This window comes from Falco naumanni, unplaced genomic scaffold (assembly GCF_017639655.2).
Source record: "Falco naumanni isolate bFalNau1 unplaced genomic scaffold, bFalNau1.pat scaffold_42_arrow_pat_ctg1, whole genome shotgun sequence".
Classification (NCBI taxonomy): Eukaryota; Metazoa; Chordata; class Aves; order Falconiformes; family Falconidae; genus Falco; species Falco naumanni.
In genome coordinates, this window is record NW_024427496.1 from 52,961 (window position 1) to 79,953 (window position 26,993).

General features: G+C 44.4%; 1 protein-coding gene across 1 annotated transcript in view; it reads right to left on the reverse strand.

Moving 5' to 3' along the window:
* Positions 1 to 9,156: 9,156 nt before the first annotated feature.
* Positions 9,157 to 26,993, reverse strand: part of LOC121082202 (ankyrin repeat domain-containing protein 26-like) — a 70,174-nt gene continuing 52,337 nt past the window's right edge. Inside the window, 11 exon segments of the mRNA XM_040581550.1 lie at positions 9,157 to 10,747; positions 12,252 to 12,297; positions 18,807 to 19,038; positions 19,792 to 20,027; positions 20,727 to 21,008; positions 22,871 to 23,000; positions 23,132 to 23,184; positions 24,604 to 24,738; positions 25,162 to 25,317; positions 26,627 to 26,848; positions 26,850 to 26,992. Coding sequence (XP_040437484.1) covers positions 10,599 to 10,747; positions 12,252 to 12,297; positions 18,807 to 19,038; positions 19,792 to 20,027; positions 20,727 to 21,008; positions 22,871 to 23,000; positions 23,132 to 23,184; positions 24,604 to 24,738; positions 25,162 to 25,317; positions 26,627 to 26,848; positions 26,850 to 26,992 — 1,784 coding nt within the window. The 3' untranslated portion in view covers positions 9,157 to 10,598.

Consider the following 26,993-nt stretch of genomic DNA (forward strand, 5'->3'; position numbering starts at 1 on the left):
TTCCTTGCGGCACGTGAAGAGCCCTGCTGAGATAGGAAAAGGGTCATCATAGTCCATAGTGCTCTTGGAAACTGTCTTTTCCTGCAAAAAGCCTAGATTAAAGATTCAATAAATAACAGGCGATGTTCCCTAAAATCCAGTGAGTCCTTGCAGAGTCATAAACCAATTTTCCCAAAATGAGTAGGGCAGAGAAAGGTGATGCTAAGGACAAGAAGAGGCAATGCTGAATTGGAGGTAATTGTCATATTCCATTAAGTTTCCTGCATTGCCCTAGGTTGGTCACTTCCTCCTTTTGTTTGTTTAATAGAGATCATGGAGTGCAAGGACAAGTCTTGATGAGTACTGGAAAAGGATGCCTCCAGCGAAATGACTGACTTGTCTTATAAAAAGATGAGTTACATTCATTCGTTGTGCATGAAGCAATGCAGGAGCCACCTTCTGTGGTCCAAGGGCAACGTCCCTAGTTGCAGTCCATGTGAAGTGCCTCCATGTCCACGTATTTGCAACCAAAGTTCTTCAAATACTGCATGGCCTATTGGATTGAAAGAACATGGATTCTGCTTTGAGGACTTACTCCAACAGTGGAGAATTTCTGTAGGACTCAACCTTTGCTATCAACTATAGCCTGTCATCCTTAGCTCCTGGAGCATTTATTCTTCAATCCGTTTTATAAGTAAAGCAGCTGAGAGACACATTAAACACACTGTGCTAGAGCTGAAGGTACAGTACAGGTGGTTCGTATGATTTCTCATGGCCACTGCTGTACTGCTTTCATAGCAAATGTGGTAACATAATTCCACCTCTCAGTCTCTCCTGCAGGGATCTGCGCTCTGCTAAGAATTTTATTCTGCAGATTCACACAGAAATGATCCTAAATGCCAGGGTTGAGTTCTCTGTGCATTGTTAAGAAAGAATTTAATTAATTCCACAGTTAATATGACAAATACCAAGCCATGAGCTGTTGTTCCTTTAGGAATTAAATGGCAACAACGATGAAGGCACTTCTGAAGAAGGTAGAAGCCTTGATTGAAGAGACTTGGAAACTACGAATGTGAGTCGCGCCAGTGAAACGTCAGGACGGTTTGTGCTTGCCAGTTATATTTGGCCTGTGGTGCATTTTGGCACCTGTGCATGCAACTCTACTAATTTTTACTAATTGTGTCCTTATTTCTGCTTTCTAGCTGGGGAAACGGCAGTTCCTTGATTAGAATCACAAAAGTAAATCTGTGGATTGTTCTTATTTTAAGTGGAAGAGAGTTCTTCAGTCACGGTAAAGGTCCAGTAAAGCTGTGTCACGTAAATCAGTCTTTGCTTCCCTGTTGCTTAAATAATAAGACATACTTCATATATCGGGTGTGCACAGACAAACCGCAACACCTAGATGTGCCAGAAGGCGCTATCTGTGTGGGCCAAGCCTTGAGGGAGGGAGGGAAGACTTGTACCAGGCTTAGGTTAAAAACATATGACAGAAGAGAGCAAAGAGCCGGGCATTTGTCCTGGAAGTCCTGTTCTAACAGCCTCTTCCAGTGTGCTATATTCTGTCTTGGGGACCTTTTCTGGGGCCTTTTTTTTTATAGTAGTGTTTAGTTATGGCAGAAATGCTGACATTTCTTCCGGTAGCAATGTTGTCCCTGAAGAAAATAAAAGCTTCACTGACAAAGGTGGAAATCAAAGCTGAAAACACAATAGCATTCAGACTTTTGCCAAGAATTACTTGCTAGCACTAAGGGCCTGACCTCACCCAGGCGGTAATACCTTCCTTCCTGGAGCCTTGCAGAACGTTCCAGAAACTCTGGAACTTGAGTGGAACAACGTGCTGCTGCCGTTCAGCTTTACATCAGGCACGGTGCTGCTGAACGCCGAGAAATTTCACTCAGTGCTGAACTCCTTGTCTGCTACTTGCACTTTTTGATAAAAGGTGTTCATTACTCAAGGGAGCACAAGGGCATGTGCATACGCTGGTTTTGTCCACCAAAACAGCTTTACTGGTTGTCCCACCATCATCTTTTTGTTTTGTACTTTAGTTTTATCTTTAGTGCCAATTTTCTCAGCAGTGATTACAGTGCTCTGCATAGAAACAAGCGGAGATTATACAGGCGGAGAAATGAAAGAAGCTGGATTTGAAGTAGTGAAATCCACAAAAAGCAGAAGCAAGCAGAACACAAACCTGTTGAATGTGGACAAAGTCAGGTTTTAGAGCAGTGCCCATTATAGGGAAGTTTTCTCTAACACAGATACAATTATTGTGCATGTCATTCATATTACAAGAAATACTGAGTAATTGTGAGAAAACATTCCCTACCAAGAAATATTTTAGGGCACTAGAATTTCATATGGAAGCTTTCTATCATAAAATGTTATTTTAAAATGTTGGTTCTTGCTTTGGACTTTTGCGCTTAAGTCTTTCGGAACTCTCACTTGTATAATTTCAGACTTCAGCTCTGCTTATGATGCAGATGGAAACCTACCTGTGTGCAGATGAATGCTGTGACGTTTCTGTGAAGCGGCCAGAGTTGCAGGTGGCATATGGCAAGAATCTGCAGTATTTGCACTGATGGAACATGCAGGTGACGTAGTGCCCTCAGATACAGGGGACAGATTGTCAAAATTGCATTTAAAGCAACGTGCATGCAGAAGACCAGGAAAAAACATGCAACAGTGAAAACCTATTTACAACCATTTCAAACCCATTCACAGCATTTCCAACGAATATAACCGGTTCTTGCCAAGTGCCACTTAAATACCACTTCATCTATACCATTCCATGCACACAGACCAGGTCTGGGGGGGTTCTGTTCTGCAGCAAGTCGCAGTGCCGAGCAGAAGCCAGGGCAGGAAGCGATTATGGCTAAAGAGCCGATGCTGATTGGAAGTGTGTGATGCTGCAGAGGAAATGTAACACCGTAGAACCTCAGCTAGTCTGGACATAGATTTCAAAACCAGGGCACATTAAGATGTAAACAGTCAATAGGACTGGGGCCCACCTTTCTCCTAACAATCAGGTCATTAGCAGTAGGAGTGTGCAGAATGATTTCCATGATTAAACTGCAAGTGCAAAATGCATGGAAGTGCGTGCTCATCAACGCTGAGCGGAAACGGCCTTGCTTTTTGCCATGTTTCTTCTCCTGCTTGTTCTAATTCATCCTGGATACAAGAGTCAGGCGTAAGGGCAGCTTACGTCTAACAAGTGCAAAGAGGCCTTTGAAAAGGCTTAAGATTCTTCCGTGTAACTATACTGGGGAAGCATTGTGAAGAATTGTGCTTCTGATTTTCAAGGTCGCTTCCCCGAAAAGTCATCAGCTCGCATTCAATTAAAATTGCCAGGATCTGAGTGGAAAGTGTCTCTGATGAGAAATGGAACAGAATTCAAATATTTGGTAGAGTTAGCTATTGTTATAATGTAAGTGATGATTGTTATATGGGTGAAGGGGACAGCTTCCTTTTTATCTAGAGGTTAACATCTGGCATATAGTATCCATTCAGTAATTTTGAGTGTTATCTAACTTCTGATTCCACCATTTTTTAGAAGTCTGGTCAGTGTAGAAAGCAGTAAGAAAGACAAACTTCAACCTGGGAGCCCTTACTTTTTTTTTTTTTTTTTTTTTTTGTAAGATGTGTGTGATGCTCTACAATCACATTGTGTATGTCAGCAGTTTTGCTTTTCTGCAAAGTGCACGTGCCAGCAGAATTGCTCATAGCTGAAAGGGAATTGCCAGGCTACCCTACTGCTAATGCCATGCTTCAACACACAGATGTACCCAGGGCAATGCCCTTCATCACCCTGGGCCTTTGAGCAGCTGAGCGTTATTTATGAAAGCACTGAAGTTTCCCTGCACTCTTCCATGTACCATCTGAGCCACAGTAACTTATTAAAGTGAAAAACTTCTAGAATGACAAAGGTTCTACTACAGCACCACGAAAGGCTTAATCAGTGAAGATAATCTAGACATAAGGACGTTTAGGTAAATTGCAAAAGCCAGTGATCCATCGTTTTACCCCTGCACTTCTGGTACATACTTTTCTCTTGTTTGCTCCTGTCTGTATGCCCGTAACATCGACACATCTTGTCTTCCATGTCCAAAATGAAAGCTGGTCTTTCTCACAGTGGCTCGGGCCCCTCATAGGACAGATGGCAAAATACAGGTGCAGGATTTTGTTGCAGGGATGAAGCTGGAATGTAAAACAGCCAGTCATTTATAAGGCGAAGATTAAATTCAGCCCATGTTCAAAGTAATTTCTTCCTTGCCCCCAAATAGATGAGCCAAAAAATCCCCCACGTATGTCCTTTTCTTGATGGGAGAAAGCTCAGCGCCATTGTGGATGCCAAGAAACAAACCAGGTTTTAAATCCCAGCTTCTCTGAGATATTGATGTATTTCTGGGAAGCAGCCCTGCAACTCCTGAAAATTAGAGGGCAGCACAAAACAGAGTTTATGAACAGTAAATACAAAGACACATTGTTGATGAGATTGCTCTGAAGAATTATGTGGAAAAGGGAGCTGGAATGGGCCTGTGTGATTTAGGATTCCTTGGTAAATAATTTCTACTGTGGCTACCTAGTTGCTGTGAAAGGACTGTTAGCTTTGTACAGGGTTATTTTTGCCTGGATGCTCCAGAAATAGGTAAGCATGATGCTGTTTCATGAAGAGCCATTAAAGAGGAGCATTTGAGCTGGGTAATAACTGTCTATTCATTCCTGCAACAGGGAACGCAGTTTTATGCACAGGATTTTGATAATACAGCCGGAGGTTAAAAGGGAACTTTCTCTAAGGCTACGGCCAATTGGCACTTCACCAGCAAGAAGGTGACTGGCAGTAGTATTCGTGTAGATGCCACGGGTGTTTATAGATGTGAAGGAAGCTTGCTTGTTTGTTTGTTTGTAAAGGTGCCTGGAGCTCCATTCTACATGAAGGTATTGCTGTAGACATCTGGGGGTGGGCCTGTGAGGTGGGAGCAGAACTTGTACTCAGTTTCTACAAATAGAACAGAATTTGCAAGGAAGATAAAAGTGAATATTGTCCTTGTTGTTTGTGATACACAGCTGTGCTCAAAAGGCCCAACTAGTGTGTGGTCCAGATTATCCTGAATAAAACGTGGACTGTGCTGCTTGTCTTCCTAACAGTCACTGTCCTTGCTGTGCTTATAGCAGTGATTAATAGTAATAACTGATCATTAATAATTCATCATAGTTAATAGGTAGCACAATGATCAGCTATCACAGTAACCTCAGTTAAAGTAGCGCTTATGCTTAGGGAGAGGCGGTACTACCAATGAAAAGCAATTTGCAAATTCAAGGTTGACTGTGTCAAGAAAGACAATTATAAAATCAACTTCATTTGCAGGTGCAAAGAGCCAACACCATCTGCTACTGGCAATATGTAACCAGCGGGCGAGAGGAGGGATAAATCAAACCGATGGTACAGTAAAAGCTGAACAACTGGTTGTCCACCCCTTGTCCTAGGGGCCTTCTCTAGGTACCCTGATACCTCCCAGCACCTGCACCTTGTGCTGCCATGCTGCTGGCTGTCACGTAGAGGAGCTCTGTTTGATGGTGGTTTCCATAGTCTTCTCAAGCTAGCTGTGCTAGGAAAAGGCATGCAAAGACGTTATAATTATAAGCAGATCAAGAAGTTGTCTTTCACACTGCTATTTCTTTAAGCATTCTGTGATGTTAACCTGTTTTAGAAGTGAAAAGAAATCAGTTAGCCAAGAGCAATGTTAAGTTAACAGACACTGGTATGAGGAGAGATTGGGACAGCCAAAGGTCGTCTTGCCAATTTCTTGGGGGTTTATGGGTAAATAACGGGTACAAGTGACACAGTGTGAGAAATCTGACCCACATGCATGCTGGAAGGTGTTGAGGCACTGAGGAGTTAAGTCTTGGGTTACGTGAGAAAAGCTGTTCTGCTTGCCTTCACAAAAGGGACAGGGAGACCGTGGTGCAGGTGGGGTGGGACACGGAATAATACCCTGCTCCAGCTGACCCAGGCCCATCAGAGGAGCTGCCAGCTCTTCAGAGGCCCATCTGCACCAGCTCAGGGGAGCAGAGAGGCCCAAGGGTGGGCGGGAACCCAAACTAAGGACTCAGAGGAAGGGGCTTGCCAAACCCAGTAGGCTGCTAGAGAGATCCACGCTGTGTGTGCCTGTATCTAGCTAGGTATCTCCGTCTGCAGACCCGTCTGCATGCACGGATCTTTGTATACAGAGCTATACGTGTTTCTGCACTGTCACATCCTCAACAGCCTGCTGGATTTAGCAGTAGAATGCCTGACACTGTGGTCTGGAGCTGAAGGTGTGATGGATAGGAAAGAAACCAAAGCTCACGTTAGAGAAAAAGCTCCACTAATAGGCGTAGTTGAAGAGATGTGGTTTGGTAGTGGGAAACATCTCTTGGCATGCTGGTTGTTCAAAGTCTCATACATTTCTGCCTTGCTTAAGAAAGGCATCCTTTGTCTGAACTCCTTGCTCTGGAGTGCAAGGAACACTGGCAGCGGGGTGCAGGGAGAAGCTGAAATTCCCTTGGTCACATGCGATTTGCCTGCACTGTTTGCATTGTACAGACAAAATGAAAAAAAACCCCAAACAACCAACCCTCAGCATGCCCTCGCTGTGTGCGAGTAGCGCGTGGTCAGGTACTACGACGCTAGGTAACTGGTCCAGACGCTTAGACAGAAATTGTGCAAGATAGACACCTGCACAGGAGATCAGTTCCCTGTTTTATGGAACAGGATACAGCTCTGCTTCAGCATAGTGAGCTCGGGCATTGCCAGATGTGTTAGCAGCACGTCCTGGTTTCAGCTGGGATGGCGTTAATTACCTTCTTAGGGGCTAGCGCAGCGCTGTCCTTTGGCTTTGGTGTGAGGCACTGCAGCTCCTCAGGCCTCGCTAGCAAAAAGGCTGGAGGGGCGCAAGGGCTGGGGAGGGGAGACTGCCAGGTCCGCTGACCCGAACCCACCGCAGAGGTGTTCCATGCCATGGGACGGCACGCCTGCTCTCTGTGTACCTGGGGGCTGGCTGGGCAGGGGGCTTGTTGCCTGGGGACTGGCTGGGCATCAGCCGGTGGGCGGCCAGCAGCTGCGCTGTGCACCACCTGCTCCTTTCCTCCTTTCCCTCTCCCTTTTCATTGTAACTATTATTGTCACTGTTGTGGCTATTCTTCCATTTTTATTCTGTTTCAATTATTAAATTGTTCTTACCTCAGCCTTTGAGTTTTGCGTTCCTTTCCAGCTCTCCCCATCCCTCTGGCTGAGGGGGGAGCGAGCGAGCGGCTGCGTGGCACTGGGTTACCAGCCGGGGTTAAACCACGACACCGCACCACTTGCAGGGTAGCGGGGGCTGTTTCCAACAAGCAGCAAGGAGCAGCCACCCACATTTGAGAGCAGGTTTCTCACTGGCAACCAGAAAACAGACACGTCATCGCTGCAGTGAATGACTGGACCGGGCTTTCCCTCGCTGCTGTGCTGGATGTTAACGCTGCTTTGCCCAGCAGCCAGTAACCTCCGCTTCTCGCTGGGAGCCAGCAGTAAAGCAGCATCTACCACTGGCTTTTCTAGGCACACAGAACGTGCAGCTGCTTTGTTTTCAGTCACAAGTGCTTTATCTCTACACCCAGGGAAGTGTGGCGAGGGGTACCTCTGAGGTAAAGGCAGGATGAAAACAGGACACAGGCGGTCAGCGTGCTCATAGGGTACCAGAGTTATGTTCCCTCTGCAGAGCATCAGTGCAGCGCAGTGGCAGCGATCAGCAATGAATTATAAGCAAAAGCCTGGATGTTTCAGAGGTCAGGACTCACTGGGAAGACATACTAGTGCTGCAGCAGCACTACTCAACCACTACTCTGCCAATGAGTAACTGAAAAACTAATGTTTTGTAGCAACAATTCAACATGGTATTTTGAAGACAGCAAAACCTGGGAAACTCCTGACACATTTGCTCATGAGGAAAAAGCAACTGGCATGATAAGATTTTCTGAAACAGAGTTGTTTATTCCATACAACTGATTGCAAAGATCTGCAACCTGCTTGTAGCTACTGACCCCAAAGGGTTTCTAATGTACCTGAGCAAAGAAATCAAGAAACACACTCGCTTTCTTCTTTGGAAAGAGATCAGGAAGTTCCGGAACCTGAACTTGACTGTTCGGGCACAAGCCAGAGAAAGCCTTGCTAAAGTCAAGGTGAGCAACACGCACTGCTCTTCCTCTGTCCACTCAGTTACTCACACATCGCTAGAGAGGTACCAGGTCAGTGCGGCATGATTTCACCCTTTGCAAACCCATGCTGACTCCTCCCTACCAACTTCTTGTCCCCAGCATCTTTGGAAACGGCTCCCAGAGTACGTGCTCCGCCACCTTCCCAGGCAGCACGGTGAGGCTGCAGTTCCCAGCTCCTCGGTCTTGCCCTTCTTGAAGATGGGACAGACATTCCCTGTCTTCCAGGCCTCAGGGCCTCCCCCAAGTGCCATGCCCTCTCCTGCTTCATCAGGAGTGTCCCCACAGTGACACTGGGGATGGACTTTCGGGTGCAGGAATTGCCTGGACTTCTCTGTACCCCCTCACGCCTCATCATAACTGCTATCAATGCCGGTTATGGCAGATGCCAACACCGAATTTCTGTTCTGCTGCTCCACCAGCCAAGAGCTCTCCCCTCTCACTAAGAGCTGGCAGCAGAGAGCGGTGAGGAAACTTGAGCACAGCTCACGTCTGAGTTTATCACAGTGACTGACAACACAACGTGAATGTCAAGATGTTCTGTCCCTGCTTCCTCTGTGGAGAGACACTAGAAAGTGGCAAAAGCTGAACTTCCCTTTGACCACTCCGGTGCAGGCTGGAGAAATTTCGTTACACCTTTTTCCTTTGCAGGGGATCAAAACCTGTGGGATTTCCCAGCGTTTCACGGCCACCAGAAGCTCACCTGCTACCTTCTGCCCAAACCACAAGGAGGATTGCTCTAAAATACAGGGAAAGTCTGGGAACTGATCTTGACACAATTGTGGAGAAGGACATACACACATGCTGGCCTTTTGCCTGGCCTCCAGGACAGGCTGAAGGTGCAGCGGTGAACAGAGCTGAAAGGAGCAGAGCGCTCTGGAGAGCTGTACGGTTAGGGAAAGGGGTAGAAAGCCATGTCAAGAAGGGGAACGATAAAACAAAGACATATATTAGATGACAAAGTTTATTAAATGTCAAGCTGAAACAGAGTATCTGGAATTAAATACAGTATATGAACTTCACAAATATGTATTCATATAAAAAGGAACAGCGTCACAGCAACATTCATTGCTTTCCTCACTGCCTGTTAACTCAAGTCCTTGAATTAGTGGGTAAAACCCCCAGATTTTTCCAGTCTTAATTGATCTCGGGACAACCATTCTTCCTTTCCCAGAACTGGGACTTTGTTCTGTCATCTTCTGATCACTACTGACTTCTGTGGACAGGAAATGACAATGTAGATCTTCAGTAACAGGTAACTCCCTGAAAGAAGTAAACCTGCTTCTTTTATTGACACAAATGTCCCAGAACACTGGCTACCATCTGGGCTACAGCCACCACATCATCAGCTGCTAGCAGCAACAAAAAGATTGGCTGTCCTATCATACAAGGTTTGGAAAGTACTGAGGAGACTGGAAGTTAATATTTTAACATTCATTTTTCCCGCACATGAAGTGTTTCAGGTACAGCACAGCTGCTGATGTAGTAACTGGGGATGTCTACAGCTGCAGCGACCTTTAATACGAACCCCAAGATGAATACCGTGAGGGGCCATGGGCACAAACTGAAACACAGAGGGTCGGGGCTGAACATCAGGAAATGCTTCTTTCCGATCAGGGTGACTGGGCACTGGCACAGGCTGCCCATGGAGGCTCCATCCTGGGAGATACTCAAAAGCCAGCATGGTCCTGGGCAACCAGCTCTGGGTGGTCTTCCCTGAGCAGGGGAGCTAGAACGGATGACCTCCAGAGGTCCCTTCCAACCTCACCCGTTCTGTGGTTCTGTGATCCAAAACAAACATACCAAACCCACCACATAACTCTTGGCACTGCTACACACTCACAGTAATGTTAAACCTAAGGCGCATAAGGTGACAGCAACGTAAAGTGCCCCGTCCTCCAGCATGACCACTGGTAAAGATTTCACTTTATCGGCAGAAACAGTCACGGCATCTGGACTGAAGCAGCAGGCTCAAATCACATCAAACGATGTCCTAAGCATTAAAGCAACACTGGAAACATGAACAACACATAGGGTGAAAGGATTAAGCAGAACAAAGGGAATGCTTTCGTTAAAACACAGAACATCAGTGGAGAAAAAATAATGCATCTACCTTAATAAGAAACATTCTGACAATTCTGTCACGCTCAAGAATCAAGGTGAGTCATTCTGCTAGTCAGAAAAAAACAGGTGTGCTTCTTATGGTGAGTGCAAAATAAAACACCTATGCATCAATAAACCAACAGGCAAGTGCAATGTGCTTGACATCCATTTAATAGAATTCACATTCGGACTGCAATAAACACATTTTGACACCTGAACTGTGGGATGAGAAACTATAGACGCGCTATGTAAACAAAATCCTTTCCGGAGCTTTTTTCCCAGCATTTTGTTCAAATCAGGTAATTTTTGGTTAAAACATCACGGTACTCCTGTACTGCCCTGCAAAGGGGATCCTGGTCAACGTGGATACTTTTTGAAGATCCATCGGAAAATACCATGCGAGAAGCTCCAGCAGATCCAGCTTCAAGTTCAGCAGTGGCTAGGGAGAAGAGAAACAAGATTCCGGTGTTGCTTTTACACTAGACAGGGCCAAATCAGTCACTATGAAAACATCATGGATAACTGGAGAGACTATAATCCAGAAAGAGATTTAAAAACTTCCAAGGGATCATAACAATCAAAGGGCTACGCACAAAGGAAGAAACAATCTTTTTCCACATTTGCTTACCAGTCAACAGTATTTCTAAAGCCAGCGAAAGAAATTCTATAGGCTACACAGCGAACGTCTTCAGGGAATCCACAAATGATTCCTGCTTACACCAGTGCTAATCTGAGCCCCCCTGCAGATCTCTCGAACCTCCAGTATCTGTTTTCCTTGAATGTTCAAAGCAGTGATTTATTGGAACTCTACTCCTAAAAACCAGCTTCTGCCTTCTCTGTGACAAACTTAAAAAGAATCCGCCGGTGAAAACGCAAACACCTTTGCAGTGCAGTCAGGCCAGGACAAGTCTCCTAGCCTGGCACTTTCTTTGAGGGGCGTCTTTGTAACTCACCCTGGCAAAACCCTCTTTCCTCCACAAAAACACATACTCAATGACAGCAAGCCCACCTTTCCTGTTCTTCTCCAGCCACGTTTTTCAGACAAGGTCCTGAAACCAAACGCACTCTATGACACCTAGCAGATGCACAGTCAGGTTCAAAATGCACACGGATGAAATGCAACGGCTTTGTGTCCATTCGGACACATGGAACGAGCTGTGAAGCTACAGCTGAACACTCTCTGTATTACCAAAAGCATGCAGGAACAGAAGGAAATTCTCGCAGGGGCCACCTGCTTTGAAATAGCACCAGTCACTGCAAAGCAAAGCAGTGACTCTGGAGGAACGACTACCCTGAAACAGGTGGAATTCCTCTTTCGACACCTGGCCTCATATTATAGAGCATGTTTCATGCTATGTGTTAAAAGCATTCAACTCATCTTATGTTTGCCTAAGTGCTACGAAATGATCTTTTCCCAAAGAAAGGGTATCTTTCATATCACTGATTACATTTTTCTTGCTTATTCAAAAAAGACTGCAACATAAGCTACAAATACAAGCAATGAATAAGAAACGGCAAAAAACCAAGGTCCAACAGCACAGAATGTGCAGGGTATGATTTAGTGCGGAATGCAACTGATGCACAAGGAAGAAGCAGTGATGGCTGAAGTCTATAAACATCTTCTCTCAGGGCTTCTTTTACGTTTGACGTTTGTGCTCAAGGATTCACTCTAGAAAAACGTGACTTCAGCTTAAGCCAAGTGCACCCGTGTAGAGGAAGTGGGTTAGTTTTCTCTGCACTTGTCTTTTTCAGGCAACTGCATAACATTCTACACAATCTTTTGGTAAGCTGGAAGTTTTCACATTCAAGTCTAAACTGGAAAGCTAGCAGAAAAACCTCCCTGTGCTTAGCACAGGAACTTCACAGCTTTCAAGCCATTATGTTCAAGAGTAGGAACACTCCTCTTTTTCCTTAAAAATGCCCCTAACATAGTGACACATTACCTTGTTCAAGTTCTTTAGCGATTTTTTCATCTAGTTCCTGCCGTACCTAGAATTATACAGAAAATACAGTTAATATTTTAACAGTTACGTTTTTCTAATATTAAACTTCTAAAACATTCTTAAAATCCACACATAGTGAGAGAAAACCTAAAAATATAATTCCAAATAGACACATCTTGGTTTGGGGTTTGATTTCTACTGAAGAGAAACTTTTGGTCAGTCGGGCTGCAGCTGCCTCATTGCTCAGCAACGTTAACAAAACAATTTGTAACTCACCAGCTGGATTATTACTGGGCATTTAACAAAATACACAGGAAGAAAGCAAGAAAGCCTAGCGCAGTTATTGCAGTGAAGGTATGGCTGAAGTTGATCATCAAACACACGAACAGAATGTCAGCTACATGCCGAGATAGGTACAAATGCCACCCACAGGGACAAATCAGCCAGTTGAGGCTGGCTTCTGCAACTTCACAGAGAGAAGAGCTGCACCAGCAGCTGCTGCAGGATTGACATACACCATTTGTATAGAAAAAAGCGTGTGCCAATATTCTTCTTTTCTCCACCTTAAGATGGGAAATTGAAAGAGCTCCTACAGATGATGCCAAAACTTCTTTATTGTTATTGCAAATACCACGACACACATTTATAAAAACATAAAAGCACACACAATTTTTTCTTGCAAACTGTGTACTAAGAAAAACAACCGCAGCTACAGCTTCTACGCAGCGAGTGCTGTGGGGTTTATTATGTAGCTGGAATCACCCTGGATCACTACAAAGGAGCACTTACGCCTCTTCTCCCCTAGAAAGTGGGTATTGTTACCAATTAAGTTATTCTCACTTATGATTCTGCCTTCAGAAGCCTTCACAAGAAGGAATCACATCTCTTAATTTAAGAGTCACAGTCCAAGCGCTATATGCTGCTGTTTACATTTGATGATACCTGCTACTCCTACATTTTTTCCATCAAATTTGTGACACGCAGAAGTGAATTTCCAAACAGATATCATACAGCTTCCAGGGCTACGATGGCCATGAAGATGCTGCAGGGCTTGGACCTCGTGAGCTGTATGGAGAGGCTGAGAGCTGCAACTGTTTCTTTACTGGAGAACAGGAAAACTCAGAGGGACCTTATCTATGTGTATAAATACCTGGTGGGGGGAGTACAGAAGATGGAGCCAGACTCTTCTCAGCGGTGCCAAGCAAAAGAACAGGAGGAATAGGCACAAATCCAGATAGAGGAAATTTTAACACAAGGATTTTTACAATTATTATTTTTTAAAAAAATTGTAAGCATGGACAGACACTGGAACAAGTTGCCAGAAAAGGTTGTGGAGTGTCCATCCTTGGAGATGTATAACACCTGGCTGACAGAACAGTGAGAAACCTGCTGTGGCTGACCCTGCTTTGAGCAGGGGTGACGTTGGACTAGATCATCTCTAGAGGCCCCTTCCCCTCACTCATTCTGCGACTCTCTTGATTTTAGTACTGAATTCCTGGGGGAAGGAGCATTTATTTTATGAAATGAGCAGACCCACCTAGCAGCGTAACAACAACAACAAGAAGAACGGAAACACTGCACAGGGTACTCAACAGGACAGAGAGAGCAAGAGCCTCAGGAAGGAAACCACTCTGCTTACCCTCACAAGAGGAGCAGTAACAGGCAGTAACTGCAAGGGTCAAAGGAGCGGGGCTGTAAACCAGCGAAGCGGAGGGAAGGGCTCTCTCTCCAGGAACACAGGGATAGCTGGGACCACATTCACTAGATCCTGCAGGAGAAGCACCACTCTGTGATACTTCATTGAAATACTCTGTGCCAACAGAGCTGCATGAACAATGGAAAAGGACCCCCCAAATCTCTGATTGTTTTCAAGCAGGTACAAGCAGAAGCAAAATTCCGGGGAGAAAGGACCCCCTAACTCCTGAGACGAGACACAGGTAACAGAAAAAAGCAGGAAAACTAATGCCTAGACCAAAATACGGCCCAAACCCAGGACCAAGCCCAAGCAAAGTCGTAGTAGTGAGTGGTGTTAGAAGAAACCACCTTCCCTGGTTTCCTGAGTCTTCACAATGACTAGAAGGTCCACAGGACCCTCCGCAACATGTACGAATCAATCAAGAGAAGAAAAAGGTCTTGTTTTCCTCTTATTCATTCCATCAATGTCTTTGTGATTCTCATCCATGTCTGAGGGAAGAGAAATAGGTGGAAATAAAGCCAACACACTGATTTCTGAAAAGGGAATGAATGAAGAGCCAGGCAAAATACACCTCCGAGGACCTTAACTTGCCTCCACTTTTCTCCTTCCCCCCAAACCCCTGGGAAAGGCATCACAGCTGAGTGTCCCAAACCTCCTGAGCAGGCACTTCTCACCTCACTGCACATCTCTTCAGGCGGTAACACACCAGGTGTTCATTTGCAGCAGGCACCTTCTCAACAGTTCTTTTTCACAAAGTGGTGTTGACTTACTACTTATCCACACAGACTGCTTTAGCACAGAGTAAGCTGGATCCTGTAAGACTCCGTGAAATGATGCTCCGAGTCTGGAGTACCAGTACTGTTCTGAAGTTGAGTTCCTAGACACAACTGCTGCGACCACCAAGAACTTTTTGTATATCAGAAGTGGCAAGGAGGGTAAACCAGCCTACTCCTAGAGCTCAAAGTTCCATGATAACAGATTAAATCCATAGACTATCATCTCACAGATGGTTAACTACCACAGAAGCCATTGCATTACAAATACATAAAGCAGAGAAGTCCCCTGCAGCAGTCATTCTTTCACTTGGACAAACTAAAGTTCAAAATATGCGCAGTGTTAGGAAAATGTGAATACATCAGTAAGTTTTAATCAAAACCTAACAGCATAAACAGACAACATTTCCAGTATAAAATACCAACCCAACATTAAACAATGCTGGCTGCAAACCTTGCCATGTATCTGGCTGCAGAGAAGAGAGACGGACAGATTTTTGATGAAGGAGCTGAAGAAGAAAGAAAAACGGCCTGAAGTTCACAGGTCTTCAGTGAGAAACAAGAACGTGGCCTACATGTAAATGAAGCAAGTAAAAAAGCTAACAACAAAGACTGCTACAAGAGTGCAGAAAGCCAAATCAGAAATGGAACAGAAATTGGAAGATGAAGTAGGAAGCAGACATTTCCCTTCCCACATTAAACTGGTTTCATTTATCCACTGATTCACCCTGGTTGCAGAGTTCACTGTTCTTGTCTGTCAAGACACCCATGTTCATTTTCACCAGCCTTTGGCACAGCTGTTAGGATTTAAGCTTGACATTTGTTAAACCTAACAACAGGACTCCAGTCCCAAAACCTCCTTGCAGCACTTGCAGGAGACATTCCTTGCCTTAGTCTATGGACTAAGGGAGCAGGTCTGAAATACTGAATTGCTAGTTGCTACGGTCACTGTCTAATTACATGCACAGAATTTGTCAAGTACTTGTAATTTATTCCACATTACTGAAGCTCTAATACAAATAAAAACCACCAAAAAAAACCAAAGACATTGCATGTGATTGGGATTCTACTGGTTAATAAGCTTGTGCCAATATGAACTTTTTTTGTACTTTTAAAGATCCTTTTGCACTTCAAGGTTATTAATTTCTGTAGCGTATAGATTTGATAAAGGGGAAGGGGCTATACTGTAATGGAACACATTTCTTTATGCTTTTTTAAGAATAACACGCTCGTTTTTTGCTGAACTTGTGATATGACCATCTTCAACATGTACGGCTCTATGTGTAATCACTGATAGTCATGCTTGATGTTTAGGAAAACGGTGCAATCTTTCAAGCCTTTAAACACCAAATTCCTTAGTTAAGTCTAAAGAAGAAACTGTGTCCACTTGCTAGTGAAGCACTCCTTCCTCTTGTCAGCATCATTTACCAGGGTTTTTTCCAACAGCTGCAGGACCAATGAATGAATACCATCATTTTGAATAATAGCAGTGTGAACTATTTTCACCTCTTTGCCCCTGAAGCTATTTCAAAGCTTCTGCACAAACGAAATTCACACAAACATCTTCCCCTTCAGAATGGCTGGCATGTTCCCTACTTCCAATAGCCCTTCTCACCTTGAGGAAGCTACTACAAGGAACACCAAATCTGCAGAGAGCTTTGACTAAAAAAAGAAGCCTCAAGGACTGCCTGAGGCACACTGCAATTTCAGCTTCTTAACTCCCTGTCATTTAGAGCTTCAGTGGCAGAAACATGTGTCATCTCCAGCCAAGGCAGCACTGCGCATCCTGAATTTAAAGGCAAGGCAAATTCTGTAGAAGGGAACCAGGTTAGTGGGAAAACAAAGCTGAGGCATAACTGAAGTAATCAGTGAAGTGAAGAAAAGGCTTAGAGTCAGAGAAATTCTTCTGTTTTGAAACAGTCTGGTGAACAGACAGAATACTAGGCAGCACAACCAGCAAAGCATTTCAAAATAGACTAAAACTATAATCTCTGATTTCTTCCCTCATGCTCCAACTTGCCTCCTGAATGGCACGGGACTCCTGCGGAAATGACAGCACAGACTGTGCATCTGGTGATTTTGCATTTGGAAACTGATTGAGATTTGCCACCCATTATTGTATGCAGAGGGATACATGCAGTTTTTCCCTTTTGTTACTTCCTGACTTCAAAGTCTTACGTTCCAATTCAATCCTCTTTTCTCAGATGCATGTTATGCACATGACATACTGCACCCGACTGAGAACAATTCAGCCCGCAGTTCTAAGTGAAATACTCACCTAGTCCTCTAGCAACTACTGCACCTCTGAGAACTCAGTTCCTTTCTTCTGAAGGACTCCAGAGAAGACCAGGTTTTAAGACTTCCCTGAATACACTGAACGTCAGGTGACTTGAGGCTACAGGCAGTGCCACTACAATTAGTCTCAGTTGTTCCCTAACTGGTGATAACAGGAAGAAATATCATAAAGAGATGTGCAGCTGGATTTAGTAACAGGGAGGTTATTCTTTTTTTCCTGTTTCTTCTTCAAAAAAAGAAACCACAACTGTTAAACCCTTTTCTTTTAAACTAGGACAGCTTTTTTCCTAGAAGGGGGATGGTTTCCTCCTTTGCCTTTTTCTTCTTGTAACATCTCGCTCCCATCTCTCTCTCTTTTTCCCCTGCCCTCACGTGCTCCCTGCTCCCTGTCCCTCTTGTTCCCTTGTCCTGGCTTTCTCCTTACTTCAGTTTTGCAGTGGATCCCTGAATTTCGCCTCCTTTCTGCTGCTTGCGTGCAGAATAATCCCTGCAGGTGGTACAGTACTAATTGCCTCCCATGTTCTTTATGCAGCGTTATGTCCACCCCTCTGACACAAAAAACACATTCGCAACGATACAGAAAAGTTCATCTCTTAACTGCCGCTGCTACGCACTACCTACACACCGCTTTGTCCATTTTTGTTTTGTTGTTTGGTTTGGTTTTTTTTTCTTAAGCCAGGCACAGTATGCAGACACGTTATTTAAATGGATTCTTTCCAGTGTAGGTGGGACCACCGAACCAGGGTAAGGCTTAAAAGTGAGCGAATGCTTCTCACATCCATTCAACAACAGAATACGCGAGGGACAGACACTGACTGAACAGGCAAGCTTGCCCGTGCCTCAGTCCTATGCTAGGTGGGAAACGGATTACAACGACTGACATCTGGTTTCCAAGTCTCATGATATCACGTTTACGTGATATTACGTCTGTGAGGGATGTGCTATCATGCTGACTGCTAATTACAGGGCACACTTTGACCAGAGGTACGCAGAGGTTGCAGCTTTTGTACAAAATCAGAAAGCTCTGTAGACTTCCTGAGGAGCAGTTACATATAACACCACATAGCAGGACCCACAAAATCAAATGCCTCCTATGCACAGCATACGTCCCGCACTCAAGTGAGAAGTTACGTGTCCTGTTCATACCATCCTAGTTTTGAAGCATCCCTTTGTTGGTATTGTACTAAAACAAGTTCCGGTGAAGAAACTGCTAGCACGAACATCAGTGAAGGAGGAAAAGGTGTCTCAAAGAAAGATGTCTGATGGGATTTTGCACTCATCATAAAGTTAGCTGTTTTAAAAAAGGTCATCCACAGAATGGCTTGGGTTGGAAGGGACCTTAAAGATCATCCAGTTCCAACCCCCCTGCCATGGGCAGGGACACCTTCCACTAGACCGGGTTGCTCCAAGCCCCACCCAGCCTGGCCTTGAGCACTGCCAGGGATGGGGCATCGGCACTAAATTTTACTGAAGAGCTTCTTTGGCAGCTTCCTATGCCACAGTATTCTTCATCACAGTTTCTCTTGCAAAAGAATGTTGTTACGCAGTCCGTCATTTAGATCTCAGTATTTTTTGGTCTTTGAGCACTTCTGGAAATTTGTATAACCCTGATGACCAAAAGTCTTTGTTTCTACCACCTAGTTGTGTACTGTTTTGATGAGCAATTTGGTTTAGCATATTAGAGCATATGGTTTGGAACTAGAAATGGATTCTAACTTTAGACTGAAAAGCACAACCTTGCTTACAGATACTCTTCAACACTAGTTGAGAACAGTATTTAAAAACACTTACCTTAGCCACATAGGCTTCAACTCTGTTTCTTGATGGTAACGTATTCACGGTCGGGGTTAGGAAGCTTCCTGCTAGATTTAGACTTCTATTCAGTGCCGGATTGTTGCTAACATGTCCCAGTTCAGTTGAATACAGAACTGGACCACTGACAGCGCTGCTTGCAATTAAAGGTTTGCTTCTATGGCACTCCTGAAGGAGCTTAGCGTTGGCTTCTGCTAGTCTCTCATTAGCTCTGAAACATTCAGAAGCATACAAAGAATTATCTTTGGTAATAACACTTCCACAAAGTTACCCTCCAGGTCTTTGATTATTATCTGACTTCTGAAAGTGGAAGGGATTAAGAGAGTCCAAAAAAATCTCCATAACTGGATCTGGGTTTTTTTTGGAGAGCCTATTTCTAAGTAGTCACTCTACCTGCAAGAAGCAGCAAGAGTTAACCAATACCTTGGACTTCTCAGCATTAAGGCCTCAAAGCAGTCTGTGCACACCGTGTGTTTACATAGCTCTTCCTGAAAGGTACATCACCTGCATAAGAACTCTGGGCTACCCTTCCTTTCCCAAAGAAAGCTGAAACCTATGACATGCGGCTAAAATGGAAGCCAAAAGATTTTTGTTGTTCTTCTTCATAGCATCAAATGCCGTTCTCTGAAGGGCCTATCCTTATTCAAGCAGCAAAGGACATGACATTATCTTTTCTGCCATACTTAGAGTAAGAAGAGGAGATTAGAGACTGGCAAAAAGGCTGCCTGTTAAACTCAACTTCAAAAATATCCTATTAACGCCCATGATCGGTGGTGTTACTGCTGGAACACTGAAGAGAAATGAAGATAGTTCCAATGAACAGGGGGGAGCCTTAAGGTACTTTCATCACAAATATGCTATCTTATGCATAATGCTGACCAGATGTAGAAAAGGTATTTAACGAAGAAAACTGCTTGAGGAAAAAGTAGTATCTTATTATCACCCCAAAAGAGCAGGGACTTACCTTTCCAGTTTTTTTGCTAGGCATCTTCCATTTTTAACTTCCTCCAGATACAGGTCTTTGTACTTTTCCGCTTCTGCCTGTGCGGATTCTTTTTGGAAAATACTGTCTCGTTGGGTATTTTTTATCCTGTCCAATTCACGTTCGAGGTCTCCAATTCTGTGTTCTAGCTGGTTTGTCAGCAAAGCATGACGACTGGCTCTGATTTGTTCTAATCTGTCCTGGGAGGCTGCCTGCATCTGAAGTAGATACACACTTTCAACCACCGCAAAGAAAAAGAGAACTCTCCTCGCCAGTCAATTGCGTGTACCCAATGTCAAGGGCCCAGCTCTATTCAGCGAGGCAACTGTGCCTCCTCACTGCCATCAGCGACCAGGGCAGAACCCTGGAACTACCACACCAAATGATTCTTTTCATTCAGAAAGAACCCCCATCTTAGCACTATTACTCATCAAAGCTACTGATGGAAGAACACTATCTCTGTAGGACAGGGCATAGCATTCCTCAAAGAAACCATGGAGATGCTGCACCCCCAGCCCCCACCCTGCAGCTTTGGTGACTTCTTTTCTGAGCGTTGCCCCTTGTGCAATGACTAAGGAAGATGTGTATGCCTGGCTGTGACAACTCTAAGTTGCAATACCCATTCAAGGATAAACAATGACAACAAGACCTAAACAATGAGAACAAGACCAGTGGACAGTGATACCCCTCCAAGAACTGCAAAATGAAAACCTACCTTGGGCAAGTTTTTGATTCAGGGCCTGCAGGCACACTGCACGCACATGAAAGCATCTTGCCCAACCATATTCCCTTCTCCCACTGCCCTTCAGGAAAAACAGAAGTACAGCGTAACACACGGAATCAGGCACCACCACCCCCCCTAAAAATGACAACCAAAACAGAAGTCTATAACAGACACACACAAGAAATTAACTTACCTGCAAAAACAGATTGACTTCTTGCAGTTTTTGCCTTATTTCTTGTGCAGCTCGTTCTTCCACCTCTCTTTTGTATTGTTCTATTTGGCTGCGATCCACCATGTTAGTCTCCATATGGTGTTTGAGATTAGCCACCTCTTCTTTCAGCTGGCTTTTGCTCTTTTCCAGTTTTTCATGGCTCCCACGCACGGTGGACAACTCCTCTCGCAAATCATGATTTTGTGCTTCTAGCTGCATGCCTTTTTTAGACTCTATCTCCAGCTGCTGGGAAAGTTCATCAACCTGTAGACAGGAAAGGGGAAAAAAACAGGGAACTCAGAGGGATCTAAAATTAGTCAAATCTGTGAAAATTGGTAAAGGAGTTGGCCATCAACACTGTATTTACCATCTGCTGATTCAGTGTTAAAACAAAAGCGAAACCAGGCTCTTCTTTTAAAACAAGAACAGCTTTCACATCATTTCTGACAGCATTCCTCAGGTTCCCATCCTTCCTCAGTTCTGCAGTGGGTCACAGACCAAGAGGTACCAAACCAGCAGCATTACACCCGCAGGGCTAGGCTGAAAAGCACTAGGGCTATTCTTCTGCGAGATGTTCATACGATCATAGGAAATCAAACACACCCATACCCAGTTACATCACAGCCACATTCTGGTTTCATCAGAAAAAAACCCCATGTATCATGCTTCAGAGGAACTGTCACATGCTGTCACACGGTCAAAGCTTCGTCACAGAACTGACAAGACAAGAAACGGATACCCTTTCCTTCCATTACGCTAATAGATCTGGAAGTAGTGGTTCAGAACAACGCTTTTGCAGCACTGGTGGCAGAAGACAGTCTCTTTAGGTCAAAGCTACGGTTTGTTTTCAAAAGATTTCCAGGAAATATCAGACTTCCCATAGGTCCCAATGGTCAACTACAGCTTCTATCCCCTTCTTTCCCCCTCCAGAAACATCCATCGTCTATACCTATTAACCATAAAACATGATCTCCCATCATCTTTTATTTTTAAAAAAGAGGGGGAAACCACCAGAGTCAACACTTGAAAGTCTCTAAAATACGTAGAAACTTTACACTTATTTAAAATTGCCGAAACGTAATTCCATTCCCTGTCATTCAAAATAGCTCTTCCAACAGGAACACAAATATGCTGCTGACCTGTGAACTACAAATGAGCCACTGTCAAGGCAGTTGACTCATTCTACAATAGTATCTTCTAAAAAGGAGCATAACTTTGAAACACAGCTACTTTAGCAACAAATGAGCGGAGAAGCAGCTAAAAGGTTCCATGCTACCGAACAGCCAGAGCAACCTCAAAAGCGTTTGTGGGTCTCCATGACAAGGGAAAGACGGACTGAGTCAGCTACTAGTAAGCAACAAGTTACAGGTTTTTTTCCGCATCACCTCACACTGCATTGTGCCCTGGGAAGCAAAGACACCATTCCGAAAAGCAAACCCCCACCTGCCTCCTGCTCAACTCGTGCCCGAGACAGGCTTCAGGGGGTGACCTTGGGCAAGGCCAACTGCACAGAGTTGTTCCGAGTGACGGTGGCGTTACTCCCCTCTCTTCCGAGAGGGAATGCATCCGTCGGAGCCCGACGATGCTGCCACGGCCTCAAGCTGCAGCCAGGCCTGTGCTGGGCCTTCACTGCTCTCAGCCCTGGCCCTCACCCATGGACGTGACGTCCCAGTAGGACTGCAGACCTGCCCATCCCTATGGACCGGCCTGGTGATCTGCACTCTTGGAGGACTCTGCTTACTGTCCCCAGAACTGTCCCCAGAACTCTTCTGCTCTTCTTGGTGAGGGCCTGTGGGGCTGATCCCTGGCCCGTGTGGTCACAGACCCTGCCAGCCTTGCTGTGGCTCTTGCTTTGCCCTTCCTCTGCAGGACAGCCTACCCCTGATGTGCCCTCGCAGATACTGCTGTGTACGTAACACTTCCATCTTTACCCCTAAGAGCTACATCAGTATTACAGTCGCCTACTACTGTGACCATAGAAGGAACATCAAAAACCAGCCAAATAATTTCAGAAATACAGCCAAGAAAAAAGTAGTCAAAATCAACAACATGAAAAGAAGTATAAAGAAAGAACAAAGGTTACAAAAGAAAAACCACCACAATAACCCAAACAAAATAAAGCTCACCTTTGTTCTTAATCTGCCAATTTCATTGACCATTTTCTTCACTTCTCCCTGCAAATTCAGCTGGGACAGTCCCCCTCTCGCCTCATACACCCTTAGTTCCTTCGTAGCTCTGCTCAGCAGCCTCTTCAACCTGCACAGCAAATTAGTCACAAAAACAATGAAGCAAAAAGGAACAAAACTGGACTTTTTCACATACTCTCATGTAAACAGCACAGACACAGCTTGCTTTATCTTTAATGTACTTGACACACCAGGAATTACCAGGAAAAAACAGTATTCCTGTGCCACATACACTTGGAGAGTCCAGATTTCACCTGAAAAGAGGAATGAAAGACTCCCTTTTTCCCCGGAGAACTGCAGGGCAACCTGCATCTGCAGTTGTTTTGGCAGCTATTGAAAACTAGGGGCTGGTGTACAGAAGTACCTTGCAAGAACTAACGCGAGGCTGGCATCTGCTCACAGTTAGGTACACCTATTTTTACACTAAAGTTTAATAAAACATGACTCCTACGCAGGGATACCTCTTCACCACGCTAAAAAGCCGTACCTCTTACACCTTTCTGCAGATCGAGGTTTCTTTTCATTTCTTGGGCCAGACGTAGTTCAACTGGGCGTTTCAACTCTACCAGCTTCTTCACTTCCTTTCTTTCACTCTCGCACTTTCAAAAGAGAAAAGAAAGATGTATCACACACACAGAGCACAGGAAAAATACCTACGTACAGTCTGTGCATCTAGCGCTCTCCACAGAGAAGCTGCCGGACGTCTCTATCCGTTAGCCACGTTCCACAGAATGCCACGGGACAGAATTCCCGAGGCTATTCCATCCCTTCAGGTTTCACATCAAACAGACCAATACGTAACTACAGAAACAGATGCCCTCGCCTGAAGCAAAGGCCATCCTCTTCTAGACATAACAGGTGGAAAAGATGCTGGAGAACACTTTTGGCAGTGCCTCTGCTCACAGTAGGGATTACGTAGGTATGCACTTCATGGGAGAACATCGATCCATCCAAAGCTTTCATGGGATCTTCCACCAACCAGCAGGCAGGGGCTTGTGGAGGAATCTGATCTTTTGGAGTTCTTCAACATTTTATTCCCCTCGGCCATTACCTCCACCTCTTCTGTGTGGGCATTTACTTAGCCACATGCTGGTTTTCCTCCTCTTGGTGTTTTCTCAGCCACACCAGAGGAGAGCTGGCAGCTGTTTTGACTTTGTACTTCCATTTTCCCTCTACAGAAAAGGAGAAAAGGGGAAGGCTGCCCCTTGGCAACTGGCAGGCGCTGCTGGTTTCCCAAGCACTCGTTCATTTACCCAGCATTCCTTCAGTATGTTTTTCTGCAAGGCTTTTAAGCTCCCGCTACGCTGAAAACATACAGCAGCTCCTCCATACACGCACTGGAAACATCAAGCATTTTAAACCTGCCTAGAAACCAAGGGGTCAGAAGATGACCACACAAAATCCAAGGAAGAACTGGGAACTGTGGCCTTGCTCGATGTGCTCAACTGATAGCAAACCACACTGGGAACTCTTCCCAACAGAGCCACTCCAGAACTTACACAAAGATACCCGTCTAGCTTTTATTTGCTTCCTCCGTGACCCCCAAACGATAAGGTACTCGCAGCCTGAATGGCAGGGATAACAGAAAGCAATGATATGTAAGAACCTGACCAGAAGGTGCATGTGGTTCTCCTGGGTATTGGCTCGGTGCCCGGAGAATTTTCTGGGCTCACCTGTTCCAACAGTTCAGCCTTCTCCTCGTCAAGATGAGCAACGCGCTCTTCAAGGTGGGATCGTGACTTCAAGTGCTCCTCCCACGCGCTGTGCAAGTCCTTGGATGTCAGAGCCAGCATGTTCTGCTCCTGCGTCTGTGAAGGCAACAGTGGCAGAAGAAAAAGTAAGGTGGCCGGAAAAGACAAGAGCGCAGGAGAATGCAGTAACTCACACAGAAACAGGCCTAAGCTCTCCTCCACCCATCCAAGACCTATGGCCACGGTTGATGTGGAGTGTAAAACACACCTTAGGAACCATAACCAAGAACAGCAGCTGGAGCTGATGGGAAGAAGGAATACTCTAGAAGCGACAGGATGAGGTTGCAACTTTGGGGAACAAGATGACATGCACACACACACACAAAATCACCCTACAGCTTTCCTGCAAAGCTCCTCTGGTTCCCTCTATACTTCAGTTTCCATAAGAACACTGCAAAAGGTGGTGCAAAAGGACAACATTCGCTCCTACTTTCAACAGCTACACTCAGATTTATTCATATAGTTACAGACATTAAGTACCTTAGTTTTCAACTTTCTTTCCAACTCCTTTTGCAAGCGCAGCTTGTCTCTCTCCAGGTCACTGTGGTAGCATGTAGTAACTTCAAGTGAAGCTTCTGGCATAGATTGCTTTTTAGGTGCATCAGCAAGCTCCTGCTGCAGTTGTCCAAACATGCCCTAACGAAACAGTTAAATTAGCATGAAGAAAGTTCTAAGAACATGAAATACGCCTTTAACTTATTTTATTATACAATTAGACCTGTCTAGATTGAACCTAAAAGTATGAAATTTTGCCTGCCACCAGCAGGCATCTGCATGGATGATGACCTCTCGTCATCTTTCTCAGCTGAGAACCTTTGACTATCAGCAGCTGTTCACGAGGATTTCTGGTTCCTAACACATAAAATAGGCTCAGGTATTGTTCTTCCTTGAACAATACACAGGAACACACTGCAATCAGGTATTGTTTTCCTAACAAAACCCAAAGAAATCTGTTGTGATCTAAGAGCCACAGTTTGACTGCAAATATTACTCTGGTGACTGAAGGCAGGACTTTGTGTTAGATTGTTCTTTCTTCTGTTTCTTCACTATACAAATACAATTAAATGAATACAAATATCTGAAAGCTCCTTTGAGATACACTTTAAGGGTATGTTGAATCACATCCTCTTGTAGTCTTCTTACTCAGCTCGTTTTAGAAGTACTGATAGATTAGGTTTACAAAAATCTGCATAGCTCATATATATATATAGCTATATACATATACACACACACACTCTCTCACATGATCTTCAAAAGGAACCCATTATTTTGGTAGTAAGAATACAAAGCAAGTCACAGTTTACAATGATTGACAGTACTGCTGGAGTGTGGCTACACATCATAAAAGAGAAAGCTCAAGGTCACTGTCTGACATGAACTTTGAGGAACAGGCAGGCCCCTCAGAACCCTCAAAACACAGACAGAAATCAACAGCTGGACATTACTAATACTCTTCAATCTTGATAGCAGCTTACAGAGAACCTATTTTTTCCCCTCTATAGAAGCTTCATATAAATCTATCCCCAACCACTTCACTTCTCTGTACCTTCATTTCTCAGCCCTCGTGTATTGGATGGTTCCTCCTTTTATACCACTCTCATTCATGTCATCAGTGCCATACTTACACCAAAACCATCAAATACTTAAGACTATTCTATAGGGCATAACATGGACTAAGGAAAATAGATGAAAAAAAGTTCTAGAGAAGAATCACCTTTCTTGATCAAAGCTTAGACTTGGATACCTTTTTTCTGTTCTCTGCTTAGATCTGAGGACTAATATCCCCGTTGCCAAAACTTTCCACAATTCCGAGAGAAACATAACAAACCAGAACAAATCGGTATTCTTTGGTCCCATGCATATAACTTACACCAGATACATTAGGAACAAACTAATTTCAAGAATGGACAAACTTTAAATTGTTCTTTCTACGCATATACTTTACCTGTCTTTCTACTACGTCGGTCTCATATTTAAAGACTTGTTCCCTTAAATCAGTACACTTGGCATTTAAATCCTTGTTTCGCTCTTCTATTAGATAATCTTGCTTTTCTGTATCAGCTCTAAGTTTGCTGAAAATGTCATTAAAACAGTGCTGCACATAATCCACTATTTTTTCTTTCATGATCCTCTTGTTCTGCATCTCTTCCCATTGCTGATGGAGTAAAAAGGTTTTCACTCTGGAGCTGGGCCAATCGCTCCTGCAAGGACTCCTGTTTTATTACAAGTTTGCTTACTGGATCTTTCTCAAGTTGTCGAGCATGATCACATTCCTTTGCCCGACACTGGCCTTGACTTAATTCTTTTTTGCC